Below are 21,454 nucleotides of genomic sequence, written 5' to 3'. Positions count from 1 at the left end.
GGCCAGGCAGTAATTTTTCTTTCTAAAAAAAACCGATGGAAAAATCTTGCAGACACCATATTTTAGCCGACAACACCAGGGACAATGGGACAAATGCCAACACATGCCTCCTGACGAGAGGCGGTGGGAACAGTCACCTCAGCTGGGTGGCGCTGCTGCCAGACCGTACAACCTTCATCTAGTCATAAGGAAGCATGCCCACCGGGTGCTCAGTGGGTTGAGCGTTGTCTGGTGGACTGAGAGGTCCAGTTCGACCCGGGTCAGGGCACATGCCCAGGTGGCAGGCTCGATCCCCAGTAAGGGGCGTGCAGGAGGCAGTCAATTGATCTTTCTCTTTCACATGACGTTTCTATGTCTCCCTTCCTCTCTCTCTAACAAATCAATTAAAATAATAATCATAAAGAAACAATTAGGCAAATCCAAATCAAGGTCTCATTCTACAAAACTACTGACCAGTTCTAACAGATGTCACTAACGTCCAAGACAAAGAAAGGCTGAGGAACCACTCCAGATTAAAGAAGCCAAAAAAGATAAAACAACTTGGGTTAGATCCTGAATTATTAAAAATTTACTACAAATAATGTCACTGGAATAACTGGTAAAGTTTGAATATGTTTAGATAATGAGGTTGTGTCAGTGTTAAATTTCCTGTGATTATGGTACTTTTCCTTAGAAGACCTATGCTCAAGTATTTAGACATGAAGGGCCATGATATCTGTAATTTACTCTCAAATGGTTAAGCAAATAACAATAACATACAGAGAGACTGAAAGAAAGCAGCCCTGGCCAATTTGGCTCAGTGGTTAGAGCATTGGCCTGTGGTCCAGAGACACCTGGGTTCGGTTCCCGCTAAGGGCATGGACCTCGGTTGCGGTTTGTCCCTGGCCCCGGTTGGGGTTGTGTGGGTGGCAGGCAGTCGATGTTTCTCTCTCTCTCTTCTTCCCTCTTTATCTGAAGATAAAATGCAAAAATGTCCTTGGGTGAGGATAAAAAATGCAAATGTGGCAAAATCTTAACGACTGGTACTTTGGATTCATTCTTTACAAAATTTTCTCAAGGTTTGAAATTTCGCAGAATAAAGAACTTTAAAAAATTACCACCATCAACCAAAAAACCCAAGCAATCCAGTTGAAAATGGACGGAGAACTTGAATAGACATTTCTCCAAAGAAGACACACAAATGGCCAATAAGCAGGAAAAGATGCTCAATATCACTGATCATCAGGGAAATGCAGATCAAAACCACAGTGAGATACCACCTCACACCCACTAGGCAGGTGGCCACTATAAAAAACAAAAAACAAAACAGAAAGTGACAAGTATGGGTGAGGATGTGGAGAAATTGGAATGCGTGTGGACTGTGGGTGGGAATATAAAATGGTTCAGCCGCTGTGGAAAACAGTATTTTATTTTTAAAAAAATTAAAGAACAAAATTACCGTGTGATGCAGCAGTTCCACTTCAGGATATATATCCAGAAGAATTGAGAACAGTCCTGGCTGGTTTGACTCAGTGGTTAAACCCACTCAGTGTTGGCCCAAGGACTGAAGGGTCTTGGGTTTGATTCCTGGTCAGGGCACATGCCCAGGCTGTTGGCCCAATCCCCAGTGGGGGCATGCAGGGGGTGGTCAGTCAAGGTTCTTGCTCATGGATGTCTCTATCTCTCTTCTTCTCCCTTCCTCTCTCTATAAAATCAATAAAGAAAAATTATTTAATAATATAATTATTGATCTCTACACTTAAAAAAATGTCAAGGTCATGAAATGTAAAGAACACTAAGGAATTCTTTCAAAGTAAAGAAAGCTGAAAATGTTGTGGCACGAGAGACCACCAGAGCCACATTAAAGCCAAATAGAGTTCTTGGAGATCAGCCCCAATATGCTTTATTACATGCCTTTTATACCTTACAGCAAAAGTTTAATAAGAACATAGGATCTTCTTGATATAATGCCCAAGGCTACAACAATGCTGTGTAGAATTCATTTGCCTTGAGGATAACAGGAACACCCAGACCCATCCAGGAACACCCAGGCACACCCAGGAACACCCAGGCATTTCAAGGTACATGGGGTCACACTTAGCCCCGAGCTGCACAAACACAGTGCAAGCCTAATTCCTTGAGATTGCGGGGGAGGTCGAGTCTCTGACTCAAGACCTTCAGGCTCTGTAGACTCTGTCAGGCATGTAGCCAGCTCCCAACAATTGCTCCTTTACAGAACAGGTTCAGATAGAGAGCACACAGTGACTTTCCCAATCATCAATTATGGAGCTATAAGCAAGTCAGCACAATAATTTACCAATCATCAATCATGGGGTTATGAACATGTCAGCACATTCCCCACTGGTTTTTAGGTGGAATCAAATCATTGTTTCCTCATCATTTCCAGTACAGATATGCTGATAATGGGTCCGTAAGACCATAAGTTTCACAGTCTGGATTCTTTTTCTAACATATGCAGTGAAGCAATTTATTACGCAAGGTCCAAAAAACAGTAGTTCCCCCTAGATGGGTACTCTGATGTGTCTTGTGGATGAGGTCCCATCGCAGAGCCTCCAGAAGCAATATTCTGTGGTCAGGGAGTATATACAACCTGGTGGTGTGCAGTGTCCCACCTAAAACATTATTTAATTTTATTTCACCTTCAGAGTGGTTGGGGTGTTTGGGAGACGCCTCAGGGATAATACAGGTAAAATCTGAAGAGGCCCCACTGGTTTTAGGTCCACTTCTCTGGCAGTCTGGTCTGCGAATGCGTTACCCCGGGCTACGTGATCATCCGTAGTCTGATGCCCCTTACAATGTATAATGGCTACTCTCTGGGGCAGCCAGATAGCCTCCAATAGGGCTAAGATCTCAGATTTGTTTTTAATGTCCTTTCCCCCTGATGTCAAAAGGCCCCTCTCCTGGTATAGTTCCTGTGGACATGGGCAATGGCGAAGGCATACCTGCTATCGGTGTAGACATTGATAGCTTTGTTCTTCCCCCACCATAAAGCTTGGTGAGGGCTATTACTTCAGCCCTCTGGGCAGAGATGCCATGGCCTAAGGCTTGGGCCCAAAGTACCTCAACGTGGGTGACCACCGCAGCTCTGGGTACTGCATTCCATCTGCCATGAAGCTGCTCCCGTCAGTGTAGAGTTTGGCGTCTGGATCAGGCCATGGTGTGTCCCTTAGATCAGCTCTGAGATTGGTCAAAGAGCGGAGGACCTCCAGGCGGTCACGGATGGGTTCCTCTGGGTCATCGTCAGGGAGTAACGTGGCAGGATTTAAGACAGCAGTTTTCAGGAACCGAATCCTCGGAGGGTCCAAGAACAGTACCTGGTTTGGGGCGATCCTGGCATGGGACAGCCAGCGCTCTGGTGGGCTCCGAAGGAGAGCCTCTATGTATGAGGGGTACAATTTGCAAGTCCTGCCCCAAGGTCAGGTTTGACACTTCCTTAGTTAGGATAGTCGTAGCCGCCACCACCCTCAAGCAATTTGGCCATCCTGCTGCCACGGGGTCTAGTCATTTAGAGAGGCTGGTGACAGGGTGTTTCCAAGGGCCCAAGGCCTGGGTGAGAACTCCCTTGGCAATGCCTCGGCCCTCAGAGACATGTAGCTGGAAGGGCTTGGTGACGTCAGGCAGAGCGAGCGCGGGTGCACCGGCGAGGGCTTGCTGCAGGTTTCTAAAGCCCTCTCCTCTATTTCTGTCCAATTTAGGCCATCTTCCTTCCCCCCGTGCTGGTATAGAGGGGCTTAGCAATCTCAGCAAACCTAGGGCTCCAAAGCCGGCAATACCCAACGGCCCCAAGAAATTCGCTGACCTGCTTTTTGCTTTGGGGCTGGGGGATCTTTAAAATAGCTCTATCCGGCTTGTAGAGAGGGATCGTTTCCGCCCTCTTAGTTCATATAAAACCCTGGGGAAGCTGGGTCCAAGTCAATTGTCCTGAGAATCCTCCTTTGGGATCTATCCATTCAAAAGCAAAAAGAGATTGGCTTACTTTGGCTAGAGGTAAGGAGAAGAAGGCATCCTTCAGGTCGAGGATAGTGTAGTGGCTCGGTGGCAGAAAGCTGAGGAGAATAGAGGAGTTTGGCACCATTGGGTGTGTGGTCTCGACCCTCTTATTTACCTCCCGGAGGTCCTGGACTGCTCGGAAGTCATCCGTCCCTGGCTGTTGTACCGGCAGTAGAGGGGTGTTCCAAGCAGGATGGCAAGGGACAAGGATTCCTGCTTCGCAGAGACGCCTGATGTGCTTTGCAATCCCATTTAGAGCCTTCAGATTAATTGAGTGCTGGCGAATTCTCACTGGGGTAGCAGAACTGGCTAGCTGTACTATAGCATATCCTCAGGGGGGTCCTGCAGGACGGGATATAGGAATTACTGTCCTTCAGGGCAGACTGAGGCATTGTTAACGAAACTGTTTTTCCTTTCTTTTGAATCTCTGGACACTGACATTTCTTAATATCATTTGATCTGGGTGTCCAGCGCTCCTGTATATTTTCTGATGGACCATAAAAGCCAATTGCAAATTGAAACTATCTTTGAGTGGCCAATTAACCCCATAGGTAGGCCATTCAAGTTCACACAGGGTCTGTAAGGACCCATAGCTTACTGGGACATTGTAGCTTTATTCCTGAGCTTTGAAATCTTTAAAATTATCCAAATAGGCATTGCAATGGAGTTTTTGTACCAGATTAATTTTGGCCCATGACAACAAAGGGAAGTGCAACCAGACAATGGACAATCAGGTGGGCCAATAAACAGAAAAATAATATAGACAGGGCTCAGACCAAAGTTACTGAAACCAAAAACCAAAAGAACACAGAACTGACAACTGACTGAAACCCAAGTTCAATCAAAAGAACACAAACAGCCCTGGCCAGTTTGGCTCAGCGGTTAGAGCATCGGCCTGCGGTCCGGAGAGACCCGGGTTCGGTTCCCGCTAGGGGCATGTACCTTGGTTGCAGTTTGTCCCCGGCCCTGGTTGGTCGTGCGGGTGGCAGCCACTCGATGTGTCCCTTTCACATCGATGTTTCCCTCTCTCTCTCTTCCTCTCTCTCCCTCTCACTCTGTCTGTACAAAAAATGGAAAAATGTCCTCGGGTGAGGATAAAAAAAAAAAAGTTAAAAAAAAAAAAAAGAACACAAACAGAACTGGAACCAAAGTTCAACCAAAAACAGACAGTACTGACTGAAACTGAAGTTCCCTGCGACGTTCCGCTAGGGGACCTGACTGAAGTTCTCTGCGATGTCTTGCTAGGGAAGCTGGCTGGGGAAGTAATGCTGCGTCCAGCCTTCCTCTAGCCACCGAATGGCGCCAAACAGAACAAACCGAAAGTCTGCACTCATCGGTGAGATTCAATCCAGACCGATTCAAACTGAGGTCTAGGGAGATATCTTGTCCTAGGACCAGGCTGGGGAAGTAATGCTGCATCCAGCCTTCCCCCTTGCCACTGAAATGCGCCTACCAGACTGAACAGAAAACAGTACTCACGGGTGAGATTCCAGATGACTCAAGATTTGAGTCCAGACGCTCTCTCAGAATTCAGTGTAGAGTAGGATTTGAGATTGGGCAGGGAAACTTGGAGGGCAGGCTCAGCCCCAGCCCCCCCCCCCCCCACCGCAGTTTCGATAGCTGGTCTAGTGGTCGGGTCTGAGGCTTCCCCATAAGGGAAGAATCTCACTGGAGCCTCCAAATGTTGTGGTTCGAGAAAACCAAGAGACCACCGGAACCAAATTAAAGCCAAATAGAGAGCAAAGCTGGCGACTGATCCCGAGTTCTCAGAGATCAGCCCCAATATGCTTTACGACATGCCTTTTATACCTTGCAGCAAAAGTTTAATGATATAAGAAAATAGGATCTTCTTGATATAATGCCCAAGGCTACAACAATGCTGCGTAGAATTAGTTTGCCTTGTGGATAACAGGAACACCCAGACCCATCCAGGAACACCCAGGCATTTCAAGGTACATGGGGTCACACTTAGCCCCGAGCTGCACAAATACAATGCAAGCCTAATTCCTTGACATTGTGGGGGAGGTCGAGTCTCTGACTCAAGACCTCCAGGCTCCATGGACTCTCAGACATGTAGCCGGCTCCCAACAATTTCTTCTTTACAAAACAGGTTCGGCTAGAGAGCACACAGTGACTTTCCCAATCATCAATTATGGAGCTATAAGCAAGTCAGCACAATAATTTACCAATCATCAATTATGGGGTTATGAACATGTCAGCACAAAAAGACATGGCAACTGAGATATTATTTTGCTATTAAAGGACATTATTGTGACATTTGGTGAACTCTAAATAAGATCTTTAAATTAGATTATAAATAATATATTATATATTATATATCTATATATAATCAGTGTTAATTTCCTTATTTTAGCAATTGTATTGTGGCTATGTAAGCAAATATTCTAGTTTTTAGGACATATATAGTAAAGCAGTCAGAGATAAAGGGGCCTTATATTCACAAGTTACCCTCAAATAGTCTTGATAGTGTGTGTGTGTGTGTGTGTGTGTAGAAAGAGAGGGAGAGAGAGATGACAGAGACAGAGAAAAAGAAAGCAAATGTGGTAACATCTGAGAAAATCTGGGTGAATGGTATGTGAGAATTTTTGTATTATTCTTTTATATATGTCTAAAAGTTCCATAAATCAAGAGACAGTATTAAAACGACAAAAGGCAAATGGCACCCAGGCAGCTTATGGTGGATGACTGATGAGAACAACCCAGCAAAAGGTGCAGAAGAAAGAAAACAGGATGTGGAAATAGAAGAGTTAAACTTTATCCTGAAAACTTTGGAATCTTCCAAACCAAACACACAGATGGATGTAATAGTGTTTCCACAAAGTACCTTATACCCAAATCTCCTTTTGAAATACAATAAATTGAGCACCAAAATCCTGTTTGATTCTCATGCTTTGTTATTTAATTTGTTATCCTTATCTGAGATCATGATTGACCCGTAAACTGTTTAAAATAGTGATTGTCTTACTCATGAATTATGGAAATTCCTTTGGGAGTGAAACACTAGTTAACACAATGACCTCTACCTCACATCTGGTTGATAAAGGAATCTCCCAGGGTCTATGTGGTCAGTGGCCAAACACCCAGGACAGTGAGGTTAGAACCAATGTCTCATTCAGTGAACTGGCCAATGGAGCTATTTCCCCACTCAACTGCCTGGGCTTTTGTTTGAATACCAAAAGAAAAGTTCCCTTGGCTTCTTCCAGATTTAGCCTGCTTCCTAAATGTCTTTTTTTGCTGACATGTTCATAACCCCATAATTGATGATTGGTAAATTATTGTGCTGACTTGCTTATAGCTCCATAATTGTTATTTCCTGCCTCACCTGGATGACAGTGCAGGGTTTAACTTAAACAAAACAAATTCATTAGAATTGTGGGTGCATATCTAATGATGCTTAAAAGTACTATTGAATTCTTGACCTGTTAACTTGTATTAATGTGCATGAGCACTGGGCTAGGTTTCGTGAACTTTGGAGAAGAAATAAAACATGTGGTCCTGTTGGTGGCGAGAACAGCACCCGGTTAGACCAGGGAAGTCAGACCAGACCTCGGCTCAGCAACCTCAGTATTTGAGTTCTGGCTGAGGAAGAATTCAGAGCCAAGACTCAAACTATAAGAGAAAGTTTATTTAGAAAGTCACAGAGGTAGAAGAAGTGAGCTGTAGAAGGAATGGGCTCAGGAAACAAGTTAGGGGTAAAAGAAGGGCCCTTGGAGCTTAGGCGAGAGGAAGGTCAAGTGCCTGGGAGGAGAGGAGGGGGCGGGGAGAGGCGAGGGCGGGCGTGCTCCTGGGAGGGACAGCACACTGGGTCCTCCTTTCTAAGGGTGTTTGAGGACTTTTAAGGAAGAGGATTTTAGGGCAGGTTCCAGGGGAGGATCATAATAGAATATTCATCAGCTTTCCAAGTATGTTCTTTCAGGGTTGTAGTCTCCACTGATTGGTCGGTGCTAGGACAGGGGTCATTAGTCAGTGCAGCTGGTCCTGATGTCAGCTATGACAACGCGTGTTTGGTTTTACTGCTTTTCTGGGCCTGGACCGAGACAAAACTGAGGCCTAAATGTTATCCTAGGGGTTAATACTTTAGGAATGGTCTTGCAAGGGCCCGAGTGGGAGTCTCATAAGGTCACTCTTCGGCTCCTTTGTCCTCCTCCAACGGGGTCTACCAAGTGACTACGGACATGCCAGGGGAAGAAAGGGCAGGGCAGGGTCCGAACCACATAACCAGAGATGTAAACTATCCGGGGGTCCAAACCTCATGACCAGCAATGTGCTAGGGTAGGACAGGTTACCTGGGGGTGAGCTCCTTGTTTTCCCAGTTTTGTCCGTTGCTGGGCACGCAGGGCTTTCTGTCCTGGTGACCTTCTACATCTGGCTCACTGTCCTTGTTCTGCTCCTGTCTGTCTACCTGCCTCCCACAATCCACGCTTACAGCTGCAAAAAGCACATGAGACAACTAGAGGAAATTACCTAACTATTATGTACACCTAGAAAGTGACCAGAGCACAGGACAAAGTTAATTATTCTACAACGAAGGTTATGATTGCACAGTAAATGTATTTGCAACTGTGAATCCCAAAGCAGTGTCTGGCACCCAGCCCACACCGTCCCAGTGGGAGGCGCGGCACAGATGTCATGACCCGAGCACCAGGCGACGTGCAGTGAGTGCAGGGCTATAAATAGGAAACGACAGACAGTTTACAGTATATACTAGATGTACTCAAGCAAGACGAGACTGATGAAATAAGGGAATAGAAGCATATGTAAATAGAGCACGAACATTACGTATAAACAAAAGAGCAAATACATCCTGTGGATGGAAGCTGAAGGAGAAACTTCTGCAGAAAGGCAGGAGGGTGCGGCAGAAAGAACATCAGCTTTGCTTTCAGATACACTGGGATTCAGATCCTGGCTTTTTACTAACTTCTGGAAACTGGACGTGTTATTTAACTCCTGCAAATCTCATTTCCCCACATCTACTACGAGGCAACTAGCTTGTGCAACTGCATGTTGGAACACAGTCAATAGCCCGCCGCGTAACTGTTTCATCTGTCTTCCTCAACGGATTGTGAGCTGCTCACAACAGGAATTGTATCTTAATGGTCTTGGTATTTTGAATTCCTGTCTGACTCATGGTGGATTCTTAGTAAATGCTGAAATCATAAGAATCATGGAAACTGTACATTTAGATAATAATGATGGCTTAATATTAAGGGAGTACTTACTTTGTGCTAGGAGCTAGGAGCATTTTATGGAGCATCTAATTTAATTCTCATAACAATCTCTGATTGTAGGTATTAACATCCCGTACCAGTGGGGAGGACTCAGAAACCTCCCACGTTTCCAGGGCTAGTAAACTGTGGAGCCCAGACTTGAGCCAGGCCGGACTCCAGCAAAGTGGAGAACTGCTCTTGCTCCAGTATTGGCCAAGGAAAATTCCCTGGACCAATAGGAGTTTCAGAAGCTGTGTGAGTACCAAAAAGGGAGAGAATTCGTAATCAAAGTGAGAGCATTCTGGCACCAGTGTCAACTTCAGAGCAGGCTCTACTATGACAGAGGTGAGATGGGTTTGAAGGACGACATCTGAGGTGCGCGATGGGTTATGGGGCCCCTGCTGTGGGCAGGTGAGCACTGAGGATGAAGCGGGGGCACTATTAGGAGTTCCTGGTAGTTGGAACAGGCAGTGCTGGGCCCAGAAACCTAGAGATGGATGGCCCAGCAGTTGAGGCTACGGATGGTATGGAGTTGAGTCAGAAAGTGCTTTTGGGAGGGAGCTCAGTGCTGCAATTCCAAGAGGAAGCTGAAGGAAAAGCCACTGGACTTGGCAACAGATTGCAGGCACTCTTAACAAGAGAAGAAAATGTGGCAATACAGAGGCCACTTAACTATATGGTCTGGCACCAATTCAAGGCAGTAAGGCGGAGACTTTATTCAGTGCAAACAGCTCAACTGTGACACAGTACAGCTGTGGAAGAGTGCAACAGCCTCACAGCTCAATTGTGGAACAGCATGGCGAGCCTCTGCTCCACCCTAGTCTGGCCAGCTGTTACCCTGTTTCAGCTCCAGTTGGAAAAGCAAGCTTCAGGGGAAAGGGAAAGGGTCCTCTGTGGGTCACAGGAGAGTTGACTTATAGAGAGAAGTCTCAGCCCCTGGTCTCTGATAGGTCCATTCAGATGCAAATGAGGACTTTAAATACTCACAGTTTGATTGGTCCAAAAAGCACTGTACTGATTGGTTGGAATGGAACTGCTGTGATAGGTCAGTGAAAATACTAAGGATATAGTTGTGCAGTTCCAATTGGATGGGGAAAGTCTCAGTCTTATTGGTTGAAATATGATTCCAGGAACTCCTCTATAAGGGTTGGCTCAGCAGGCAGTTCAGTGCCTAGGGCAGGCAGTTGAGTACTGGCTTCTCCCTGAAGCTGGCTTGCATGAGAGCCCCCTATTTAGCAATGGCTGCTAGGCTCTCTTTGTAAATTTGAGCCCAGTTAGCCACCAGCAGCCTTTTCCAACAGGTACATTCATTCTTGGGATCAAAATCTGATGACTAATGAATTTAAAAGATGTCATGAATAGATCAACGATTTTATGTTCAAAGGGTGTACTTTATTTGCTTGTTCTTCATGTTTTCTACTGGTTCAGGACCAGGCTCCCTAAATATTATTTGAAATGTGCTATTTAGTACGAGAATTATTCCAAAGTGGGTTCCAGGTCCTCAATTTTAGCTAATACATCCAGATCCCACTGTCCCAGGTCCTCTTCCCTGACTTCAAATGGCAGCCCTGGTTCTAACTTTAATGTTTTTTTTTTTGTACGTGCCCCTAGCAGGAACCTAACCCGGGCCTCTCTGGTCCGCAGGCAGACGCTCCAACCGCTGAGCCAAACGGGCCAGGGTTTTTTTTTTACTTTTTTTTTTTCTGGTTCTAACTTTAACCTTGTTCCCAATTCTAGCATTTCTCCCAGCCATCCAAAATGAAATTTATAATCACGTCTTATTACTTTCATTGTAACGCTCTTTATTCATTTTTTCTCAATTTCTACCTTTTCCTTTCTCAACCTTTTTCCCCCTTTCAGTGTACTCTAATGTCTCCACAGTGCCGAATTAATAATCAACCAGCGTTTATGGTCCCACTTATGTCGCGTATCTCCGGTTGTCAAGAATTCTCAGGGTCTCCTCTGAGTGCTGGAGCCGTTTAAATTCCTGTGTTTGGCAGGAAAGGCTTTACTTGGAACAGTCCTTTCCTAAATTCACCACTGGGGGATAGTCTTTGACTCCACCCGCAGTTCGGCCCTCCACTTTCTGGAATGTCCCTTCTCCAGCCTCCTGATTAAATCCCCCCTCCTCGTTAGACCTGGTCGGATCCCACATCCCACGCGAAGCTCTCGTTGGCCAGTTATTCCAGCCTGAATGTCCTTGAGCACTTGGGGACCCCACCCCACCTAACACTGAATTGTTACACACTAGTGGCTCTGTCTAGGAGGGTGCGACCCCGTTTCTGGCGGAACTCCCACATTAAGGAGCCCGGGATCCCTCCTCAATAAAGCTGAAAAAATGGAGGGATATAAAAGGACCGTGCTCCTGGCCTGGGCCCTTCCTGCCGGTCCCCAGCACCCACCCCTCTTCCCACCGGGGTCGGACGTGTGTGCCTGACCCCCTGACGCTTCAGGCAGCCACAGGGTGGGCACACATTCCACCATGCAGGACACTTCCCCGTCCAGGGCGCTTCCCCACCGCCTCGTTCCTGCAACTCTGCCCTGACCTCGGACACCGTGTAGAGCCCGGAGGTGTGTTTCCACCTCCCGTCCCCAGAGCGGCCGTCCGGTGGGAGCAGGGCTGGTTTCGGGACTCGCGGCCAGCGGCGCCCACCACCCCGAGGACCAGCGCCGGGGGCGCGGTGTCGCCCTCCCTCCCGCTAGGACATTGGGCGGCTTGGGCGCGCCCGGCGCGCGGACCGGCCCTCCCCCGTTCCCTCCTCCTCCCCCATCCCCGGGGAGGGGCTGCCGAGGGGCGTCCGGTTACATCTCCTCCTTCCAGCCTCTGGCGCCGAGCCGCTCGGGTAGCGGGACCGCAGTTGGGGACCATGTGGGCCGCGATCTGCCGGAGCCGGGCTGCATGGACGCGGGCGCTGCTGCTGCCGCTGCTGCTGGCGGGGCCTGGGGGCTGCCTACGCAGCCAGGAGCTCTTCCCCTTCGGGCCGCTACACGGGGACCTGGAGCTGGAGCCCGGCGACGACCGCGTCTCCCCCGCCCTGGAGCTGAGCACCGCGCTGCGCTTCTTCGACAAATCTGACATCCACTCGGTCTACGTGAGTGCGCCCCGGGCAGAGAGGGGGCGGCCAGCGGGGGGCTGGGGGCCGATTGGCAACGGGAGGAAGAAGGCCGGGGGCCGGGGCTCTGGCGGAGCCGGACGGACGTGGGCGTCGGGGGCGGAGACCCATCCGCTGGCCGCCGAACGCGGGGCGCGCACTGGGTCTCCAAGCCCAGTGCGCTCCCGCCTCTTGGCCCCGACGTCCCCATTGCCCCGTCACTGTCGCCGAGGAGCTCGTGGGGCTGGGGAGCCCGTTTAGTCTGCGCGGCCCTGTGTGCACCCTGCTCCCTCCGGGACCCCGCGACCCAGGGACCCCGGGCGGAGTGTTCTCCCTGGCGGCTGTGCGCGACATCGCGGCCGGGAAGTTGGTCTCGCCATTGTCCCGAGCCTTTGGGGACAGGACACCAGCCCGATGGGGCCAGGCGCTTGCACGCAGGAGCTCTGGGGGGCAATGGCCAGAGCTGGGGCTCGGCAGGCTCCGGGGAAGGAAAGGACCTCCAGACCCGGCTCTCTGCCCGGGGAATGGATCGGACGGGCCCCTGCACTGGTGTCTGCGAACCACGGGTCTGTCTTGGCAATGATTCTGCTCTCTAGTTGATCTCATTTCAGGCCAGAGTTCAGAGCTGGGGAAGCATGGCCCCCCGGTGATCCAATTTCCTGTAGACGAACATTGTCACCATGGGGCCCCAAATGAGGAGCGGGGCCAGGTGACCTCTAGCTCTCTGGAACCCGCTCAGAACTGGCCGGGGGCGCTGTCTGGTCGGTCAAGGCCTTTGGTGGCGCTGCCTCCCCCAGCAGCGCACCATGTGGATTTCATATAAAGCTGTGCGCATTCCAAAAGGGGGACCACACAGCATCGGCCGGAGTCGGCCCTGCCCGGGAAAGGCTGTGCCCCGGGCCACACCCACGTGGGGCTTGTAGCTTTGCCTAAAAAGAAGGAGACCTGAAAACCTACACCAGACCCAGGACAGACCCCTAGCTGTTGACTGCGCTGACCTCCTTGGGCCATCTGGTGAAGCCTAGAAGATTTTTCTTAGAATAATGTCTTTAAATGCATAAAATAAAAAACACAGATGGCCAAGAAATCAATTATGTTGAAATACAGATAAAAATATTAGAACAAAATTTTTGTGAAGTTATATATGCGCTTTTTAACCACAGTGAATAGCGAGATGTAGCAGTGGATCAAACGTTCAGGCTTATGAGGTCTGTAAACAACATTGGAGACACCTGCAGTGACCATCAGGTGACACGAGACTCTCTGAGATTTCTGCTGGTGGCAAAGTCTTCGAGTGCTGCCGCCACTGTGCCTTGTTGCCTGTGTGCACAATGAAAGGAAATGCTAAATAGCAGTTAGGGGTTACTGAAAAAAATGAAATTCCTTTTTTTCATCCTTTAACAGACCCACTGGATTGTATTCATGAACCCCCATGGGGAGGTTACTGGGCCCCAAGTTAAGAACCCGGTGTTAAACATGGGACCCTCCTTTACTTGTGGCATCAGGCTAGCCACATTGCATTCTAAAGACCTGGAAAATCTATAGCTAAAAGACGACTTATGTTGAACAATACCTTTGAGTCTGTTTGGGTTTAAGTAACATTTTGATAAGAAAGAATCCCAGAGCTCATTAGGGATCTCATATCTGTGCTACAGGTTGGGTTCCCAGGGAGCTGACTCTGAGATGTAGCTTAGCAGGCAGCTTATTTCATTAGGGGCACTCCTCAGACCCACACCTGTGGAAGGAAGGGGACAGAAGGGGGCTGACAGAGGGGAGCTCAGCTGCATACAGTCCCAGCGAAGGACTCAGCCAGCCCCCTGGTTGCTCTGAGGCGGGATGGCCTTTCAAAGCTGTCTCATGTCTGCACGAGAGGGCTGGGTCTCTGGGCCATTCCAGTGATCAGTCCCTGGATAAGGGCTGCCCTGGAAGAAGGTGTGATCCTGGGTGACTGCTGCATTCTCGGGTATCTGGTGACCCAGCCCAACATCTGCTCCTCTCCATAGCTGTGTAGATGCTCTTGGAGCTGACAGAAGCCCTCACGTGGCCCTGACTGAGAAACTGAATTGACAGGGCGTGAGCATGAACCAGATGGTCTGTACTGCTCTGGGCACTAGACTAGGAAAAGGGAGAAACACGCACGGAGAAAGAAAACAACTATTGGATGAGTATGTTTGCAAATGCCAGGGACTTGCTAGTTGTACGTTGTTTAATCCTCAGAACAACTCCCCGTTTTTTCAGATAAAATAATAATAATTAGGAACTACCCAAGGCCATACCCCCAGTTAAATGCCCAAACTAGTGTTCCAGCCCAAGTCTGTGTCTGACTCATGAAGCTTTCAAGCATCAAACCCCAAACATGTGGAAATGGACAGAGAGATTGTTGTGGGCTAGGGCAGTCAGAGAACACTACAGAGGAGGTTACATTTAAGACTTGAAGGACAGGTTTGATTTTAGTGGGTGGAGGGAGGGTGGAGAGGTTGTTCCAGGCGGGAGGGTCGAGTGCCTGAGGATGGGACCAAGCCTGGCGTGTGCTGGGAGAGTGATCTGATGGAGCTGAGGGTTTCCGTTGGAATAGGGGGTTCTCTCCGGAGGGGATGTGGGGTGGGGAGATTGAATGTATCAGTTAGCTTTCACTTTGTAAGAAACAACCAGGGAACCTCAGTGGACTGTAACAATAAGGCTTACTGCTCCTGTGCCTCGAAGCAGCAGTGGCCTGATCTAGGGTGGCTGTGGCAGGACCCGTTGGGATGATTTCGTTCTGCTCCATGGGTCTCTCATCCTCCATAGCTGTTTTGTCTAGTATGGTGGCCATTAGCCATATGTAGTTATTTGCATTTGGATAAATGAAATAACATTTCAGCCTTTCAGTCACTCATTTCAAATGTTCGATCCCCTCCTGAGCAAGTGGTTACTATCTCGGACGGTGCTGCTATGTAACGTTTCCATCATCACGAAATTTCTACTGGGTAGAGCTGCTTCAGGGCCAGCTTGAGCTTGTCCTTCACGGGGCCTGTCTGAGGCACAGAGAGTGAGCAGAAATGCACAAGTGCTTTTTCAAGCCTCTGCTTGGGTCCTGCCTCCTAACTTCTCATGGACTACAGCAAGTCACACGCTGAGCCACCGAGGCAGTGGGTGAAGCAGGTCCCCTGCCCATGGTGGCAATGGGCTAGAGGTCAGTGGTTGGTAGGTTAAGCTGTCTGTAGCTGGTGACAAGGCATCTTTAGTAAGGTAAGTCTGGCTGTGGTTTGCAAGACAACATGGACAAACAGACAGGGAGAGTTTGGGGGCAGGAAACTCAGTTCTTTAAGTTGCTGGTTTATCCAGACATGCAGGATGAGGGCTTATAGAAAGGGGGGCAAGGAGAGAAAAGGGCAACCCTGAAGGTGATCGAAGATGCACCAAGATTTCTGACCAGTCACACGTGACAGGGTGTGAGGAGCAGGTGGAGGTGGGGGTGGAGTTGGGGCCAATAAGCGGACCAGAACGTGGAGATGCCCGGCAGCCAGTAGACCTCCACGCTCGCACTGAGGCTGGGGAGGGAAGTGGGAGCCTTGAAATGCTGGTCTGCAAGGGGACCAGGGGAATGAGAGACCAGCTAAGAGCTGGCTTTAGAGCCCTTTAGTGAATGACCTAATGTGGCAGTTCTCAAAGTGTGGTCTGGGAACTTCTGGTGTCCTGGAGACGTGTTCAAGAAATTCACAGTACAGCCCTGGCCGGTTTGGCTCAGTGGTTAGGGCGTCAGCCTGCGGTCCAGAGGGACCCGGGTTCGGTTCCTGCTAAGGGCACGTACTTCGGTTGCAATTTGTCCCCGGCCCGTGCGGGTGGCAGCCACTTGATGTGTCCCTTTCACTTCGATGTTTCTCTCTCTCTCTCTCTCTCTCTCTTTCTCCTTCCCACTCTATCTGAACAAAAAATGGAAAAATGTCCTCGGGTGAGGATAAAAAAAAAAAAAAAGAAATTCACAGGACTAAAATTCTTTTCCTAATACCACCAAAATGTGATTTGCTTTTTATACTCCCACGCTGTCATGTATGCGGTGGAGTTCACCAAAGGTACATGACCTGTGATAGCTCTCAGCAGGTCCATGTAGATGATATGAATCCGCTAGCTTCCATTAAGCCAGACATCACATTGATTTGCAGAAATGTAAAACAATGACACTTCTTTCTTTAAGTACTTTTGAAGTTTTTTGTTTTTTTGGTTTTGTTATTTATTTATTTATTATCCTCACCCGAGGATATTTTTTCTATTTATTTTCAGATAGAATGGGAGGCAGAGAAAGGGAGAGAGAGAGAAACATCAATGTGAGAGGGACACATCGACTGGTCACCTCCCACACGACCCTGACCAGGGCCAGGGACTGAACTGCCGAGGTACGTGCCCTTGACTGGAATTGAACCATTGGTCTGCAGGCTGATGCTCTACCACTGAGCCAAACTGGCCAGGGCTTGAGTTTTATTTTTGTAAAAAATAATGTTATTTATATTAGTACATAATGAGCTCATATTATTTAAATATTATTAATATTTAAATTTGATATTGATAAATATTGATAAATATTGACCTGTATAACCTATATAATAGATACAAGCGTTTGGAGGGTCTTCACTCCAAGATCAACATGTTTGACAGTTGCTGATCCCGTGGCCTCAGTGTGAGGGCTGTTCAAGGGCAGGTGAAGAGCCACCCCTGGGCCACAGCAGACCCCCCACAGAAGGTCTGACTCTCCCCACGGAATGACCTCATGTTTTTGGATGATGAAACAGTACAGTCCCAGCAGTGAAGATGGCATTCTTTGGTCCCCACAGTCTACAAACCTAGCCAACCAGTTCGCTGACTACCAGGCTCACACGAGCTCTGCTGCCTTGGCCAACGAACTGACCTGCCTGGGCCAGAGCTCTTCAAAAATATAATGAGAGCCCTGGCCGGTTTGGCTCAGTGGTTGGAGCATCAGCCTGCGGACCAGAGAGTCCCGGGTTCAGTTCCCACTAGGGGCACGTACCAAAAAAAAAAAATTTTATTTATATAATACACACACACACACACACACACATACACATATATAAAATGAGATTGTTCGGAGAGATAAAACATGTTCTTTTTTTACTAGAATTTGATCACCTCAGTTTGTTAATGCTGGTTGTCTCGTGCTGATTGGTAGTTTCTATTGGCTGTGTAGAGCAATAGAAGAATTTCTAGAACATGATTTTATTGCATATTAAATTATTTATGTCTTGATCATAAAAATGGAGAAATGAATTGCTTATTTGATAAGTTTGGTTTGTTTTGGAAATAAAATCCTTCATGCTATGGAAAAATAATAAAAGTTTATCCTTGGCAGCAAAAGTAATTTATACTTCTGTCCTGACTCATCTCCCTGCCCCACAAACAGATTTTCATGATGCCACTTACATACAGGAATCTTTCCTTACGTAGGGTAAATTTAACTCATCCTTCAAGATCTTCTAGCTTTATTTCTATTTTAATTCTACCTTCTCTGCCAATGCAGGCCACTCACTTCAAAACTTAATTCACTGTCCAGTGTTTACCCAGGGAGCCGTGCGTGTGGGCTCTGTGCTAGGGGCCGGGGCTACCCACTCCGCGAAGCGCAGCCACTGAGAATGACCAGGTCCCTGCCCTCAGGGATGTTTCAGCTGTGTGGGAGCCACAGACGACAGGTGATTCCAGTGTCCTGTGATGGAGGATCAGCACCCAGAACTTGGGGCACGCAGAGTCATGAGGAGCTCCACCCAGCTGGATTCATTCCCAGACCCCGCAGTGGCCCGAGCGGAGTCTCCGGTGCACTGTGGTCACTGCAGATGTTTCCTGTGCTCCTGTGGTGTATTCTCTGTCCACGGACGGACAGAGAGCCACTGGAGTCATAGAGCAGGATTCGTATCTTCTTCGCTCAGTGCCTTTCCTCGGAGGGCTTGCCGACCTCTGGCCTCACCTGCCTGCCCCACGACAGTGTCTCTGGCCACCACCTCTCTCAGATTTTCAAAATCATAGCAGATGTTTCCACCCAAGTATCCATCTGCCACTTCAGGTTCCACAGGGCAACTGAGAATGACTCACTGCCCTCCTCCCTCGGCTACTTGCGCTGCCACTTACTTTCCCGTGTTAACAGCACCTCGGAGGGCTCTTAGACTGCCCTCCCTTCATTCATTTATTCTACAGATACTTAACAAGTGCCCCTGATGGGCTAGGCACTCCTACAGGGACTCAGAATACAAGTGAGCCAAACGAAGGACCTGTCCTCGGGGAGTTTGCATTCTGGCAGGGGAGGAGCAAGGGAATGAGCAGCAGACATAGTACTTTAGTAGGTGGCGTGCTGCTGAACACCAGGGGTCTGGATGGAGCAGGCAGTTGGATATATGAGTCTGAGTTTGGAAGAGAAGCCTGGACTTTGGATGTAAATTTGGGACCATTGGCACATACGTGACGTTTAAAACAAGAGAGCGAAATGCACCCACCACGGGAGTGTGTGTAGAGAGAGAAGAGGTCCGTGGGCGCCTCCCCCGGTCGGGGGTGCAAGGAGGAGCAGCGGAGACCAAAAGGAGATGAAAGAAGAGCAAGTGAGGTGCCCTGGAAACCAAGTGTAGAAAGTACCTCAAGGAGGAGGGGGTGGACCACCATGTTCATGTTGACTGGCCAAAAAGATGAGGACTGAGAGTTGCCCATTGGGTTGAGTAAGAAGGTGGTCATCTTGGAAAATCACTAGTTCTTCATTTCACCTTCACAGAAGGCCTTGCACCTGTACTTTTCTTATCATGTTGGATGTGACACTTTCCAGCTGTGTTGAGTTTCTCGCGCGCACCCCGCCCTTTCCCCCCTGTACTAACTTCAGGGGAGGGTGGACTTCTTGGCATGGATTCAGGGCCTCACCCTACCTCGGTGGCTTTATTTCTAGTTTTGCCATAACACTTTCCAGAAAAGTAAACTATGTCCTCCTTCGGCCCTTTGCTCATTCTTCCACTCTGCCACCTAATTCATCTCTTACCTCTCAGGTCCCCCCCTTCTCCAGGGACCAATCAGCCCTTTCCTAACTGACCAGGGCACCAGGGCAGCAGACGACATGGACTTCTCAGTGCTAAGAATTGTCTGTAACTCAGGTCGTTTCTCTTTTCTGTTAAAAACAATGCTGCCGTGAATGTCTGTCCGCGTCTGTGTGGATCTCTGCTGTCAGTCCTCCTGGGCACAGACCCTGGAGTGGAACCGCTGGCTCTCGTGGGAACCTGGGGCTCACTTCTGAGGGGCTATCAAAGCTGTTTTCCAAGGTGGTTGTACTGTTTTACATTCCCACCAGCAACGTATGAGGCTTCCACTTCTCTGCAATCTCTCCACACTTGCTATTAGCTGGCGTTTTTGATTCCAGCCGTCGCAGAGGGGGTGAAGTGCTGTCTCACTGTGGTTCTGGTTTGCATTGCCCTGACGGCTCAAGATGCTGAGCATCTTTCCATGTGTGTGTTGGCCACGTGCACATCTTCTTTGGTGAAATCTCTATTCATATCCTTGTTCATTTTTATTGTTAAGTTTAAAAAATATATATTTTTTATTGATTTTAGAGAAAGAGGAAGGGAGAAGAAGAGAGAGAGAGAGACATCGATGAGAGAGAACATCAATTGGCTGCCTCCTGCACGCCCCCCACTGGGGATCGGGCCCACAACGTGGGTATGTGCCCTGACCAGGAATCAAACTGGCGACCTCTAGGTGCATGGTCAACGCTCAACCACTGAGGCACACCCGGCTGGGTTCCTTGTTCATTTTTTAATTGGGTTATTTGTGTTTTTCTTGTTGAGTAGGTTAAACATTATGTAACAGGAATACTTCATGAATGAGACCACATATGTCATATTGTATAACATCAGGAGGCAAGCGAGGTCTGGCTACTGCTCTGCTGGCTGTCAGTACTGCAGAGATGACGGCCAGGTCGTGTCTGTCACATTGTGTTCCCCTGTGAGCAGCGAGCAGACATAGGGGAGATGACTTGGCCCATGCAGCTGTCCCCTCTCCCAGCAACTTTTCACCTAATGGTCTGGCATCCGCTGATGATGTTTGCCCGAATCAATATTAAATTAAGGTTGCCAAATGGTGTTTTATTTTATTTTATTTGTTGTTTGCCTGTTTCCATCATTCTTTCTACATCTATTAGCTGAGAACTTTCCCTCACCACTGGGGCCTTTGAGTTACCCTGATGGGTGGTCAGTCTGGAAGGGCGGCCGATGCTCGATTATTTCCCTATAACCTCAAATGGAGGGATTTGTGTAATCCAAACTAAGGAGGCCCTCGTGCTCCAGTTGGCACAGGTAGACATCTCATCCCGGGGTGAAGGAGGAGCATGTTCCTCCCCAGAGACTGGGGGTTTGGATGAGCCCTCTCCCCTTCCCTGATCCTCTTCTGGAACACTAAAGGGCACATACTGCCACGCCTCTGCTTTGATAGACACACAAATGTTAAAATTTAAAGACTCCAGCCATTTAAAAATGTTGGAAGGTAATCTTAGGTAGAAAATTCTTGCAGAAGACATGGGTAACTGATCCATGGTTGTTCATTAGATATTAACTGGATTAAGTTGCAGGCATTGACTCATCTCTTAACTATTACCCCTAGGTTGTCCCTTACTTTTATCTACTAATCCTTTTGTTTCGATTTCTAATTCAAGCCAGAGCCGTTTCTCTGGCTGTCTGGGGTTAATGGAAAACATTTGTAATTCGCACTCAAAAGTTTCGTTGTGGCATTTCTAGTTTAGGTCTGAGGCGAGTCCTATAAACTGAAACTTATTCTTTCTCAAAGAAGAATGAGATGATAGTAAAGCTTGTTTTACCAGGTTCAGTGAGATAACGGAGTAAAAATGCTTTATGAGCTGTGATGGGTCAGGCCCCAGGCCTCTCTGGGCTCTAGGCTGAGGTCAGGCAGACCCCATCCTGACTGTCACGATGTGGCGATTTCTAGGGCTCCTTTATCAAGTTTTCCTTCTCTTGGGCCCTTTTAGTTTTCTAGCTGTCCAGTCTCTAACTGTGGTGCCATCCCATGAAGCTTTGCAGCTTTCATGACCTTTGCTCCCAGTATCTCTAAACCAAGCAGCCAAATACACCAGAAAGCACATAGCTTATGGGCTCCAGCAGACGTGGACCCCAATCATGG

General features: G+C 48.3%; 1 protein-coding gene across 1 annotated transcript in view; it reads left to right on the top strand.

Annotated features, from left to right (window-relative positions):
• Positions 1-12,071: 12,071 nt before the first annotated feature.
• Positions 12,072-21,454, top strand: part of NID1 (nidogen 1) — an 80,217-nt gene continuing 70,834 nt past the window's right edge. Inside the window, exon 1 of the mRNA XM_036277718.1 lies at positions 12,072-12,310. Coding sequence (XP_036133611.1) covers positions 12,086-12,310 — 225 coding nt within the window. The 5' untranslated portion in view covers positions 12,072-12,085. The remainder of the gene's footprint in view (positions 12,311-21,454) is intronic.

The sequence above is a fragment of the Molossus molossus genome, unplaced genomic scaffold (genome assembly GCF_014108415.1).
Source record: "Molossus molossus isolate mMolMol1 unplaced genomic scaffold, mMolMol1.p scaffold_m16_p_23, whole genome shotgun sequence".
Taxonomy (NCBI): Eukaryota; Metazoa; Chordata; class Mammalia; order Chiroptera; family Molossidae; genus Molossus; species Molossus molossus.
The sequence above is the reverse complement of the archived record's forward strand: the minus strand, read 5'-3'. Positions and strand labels throughout refer to the sequence as shown.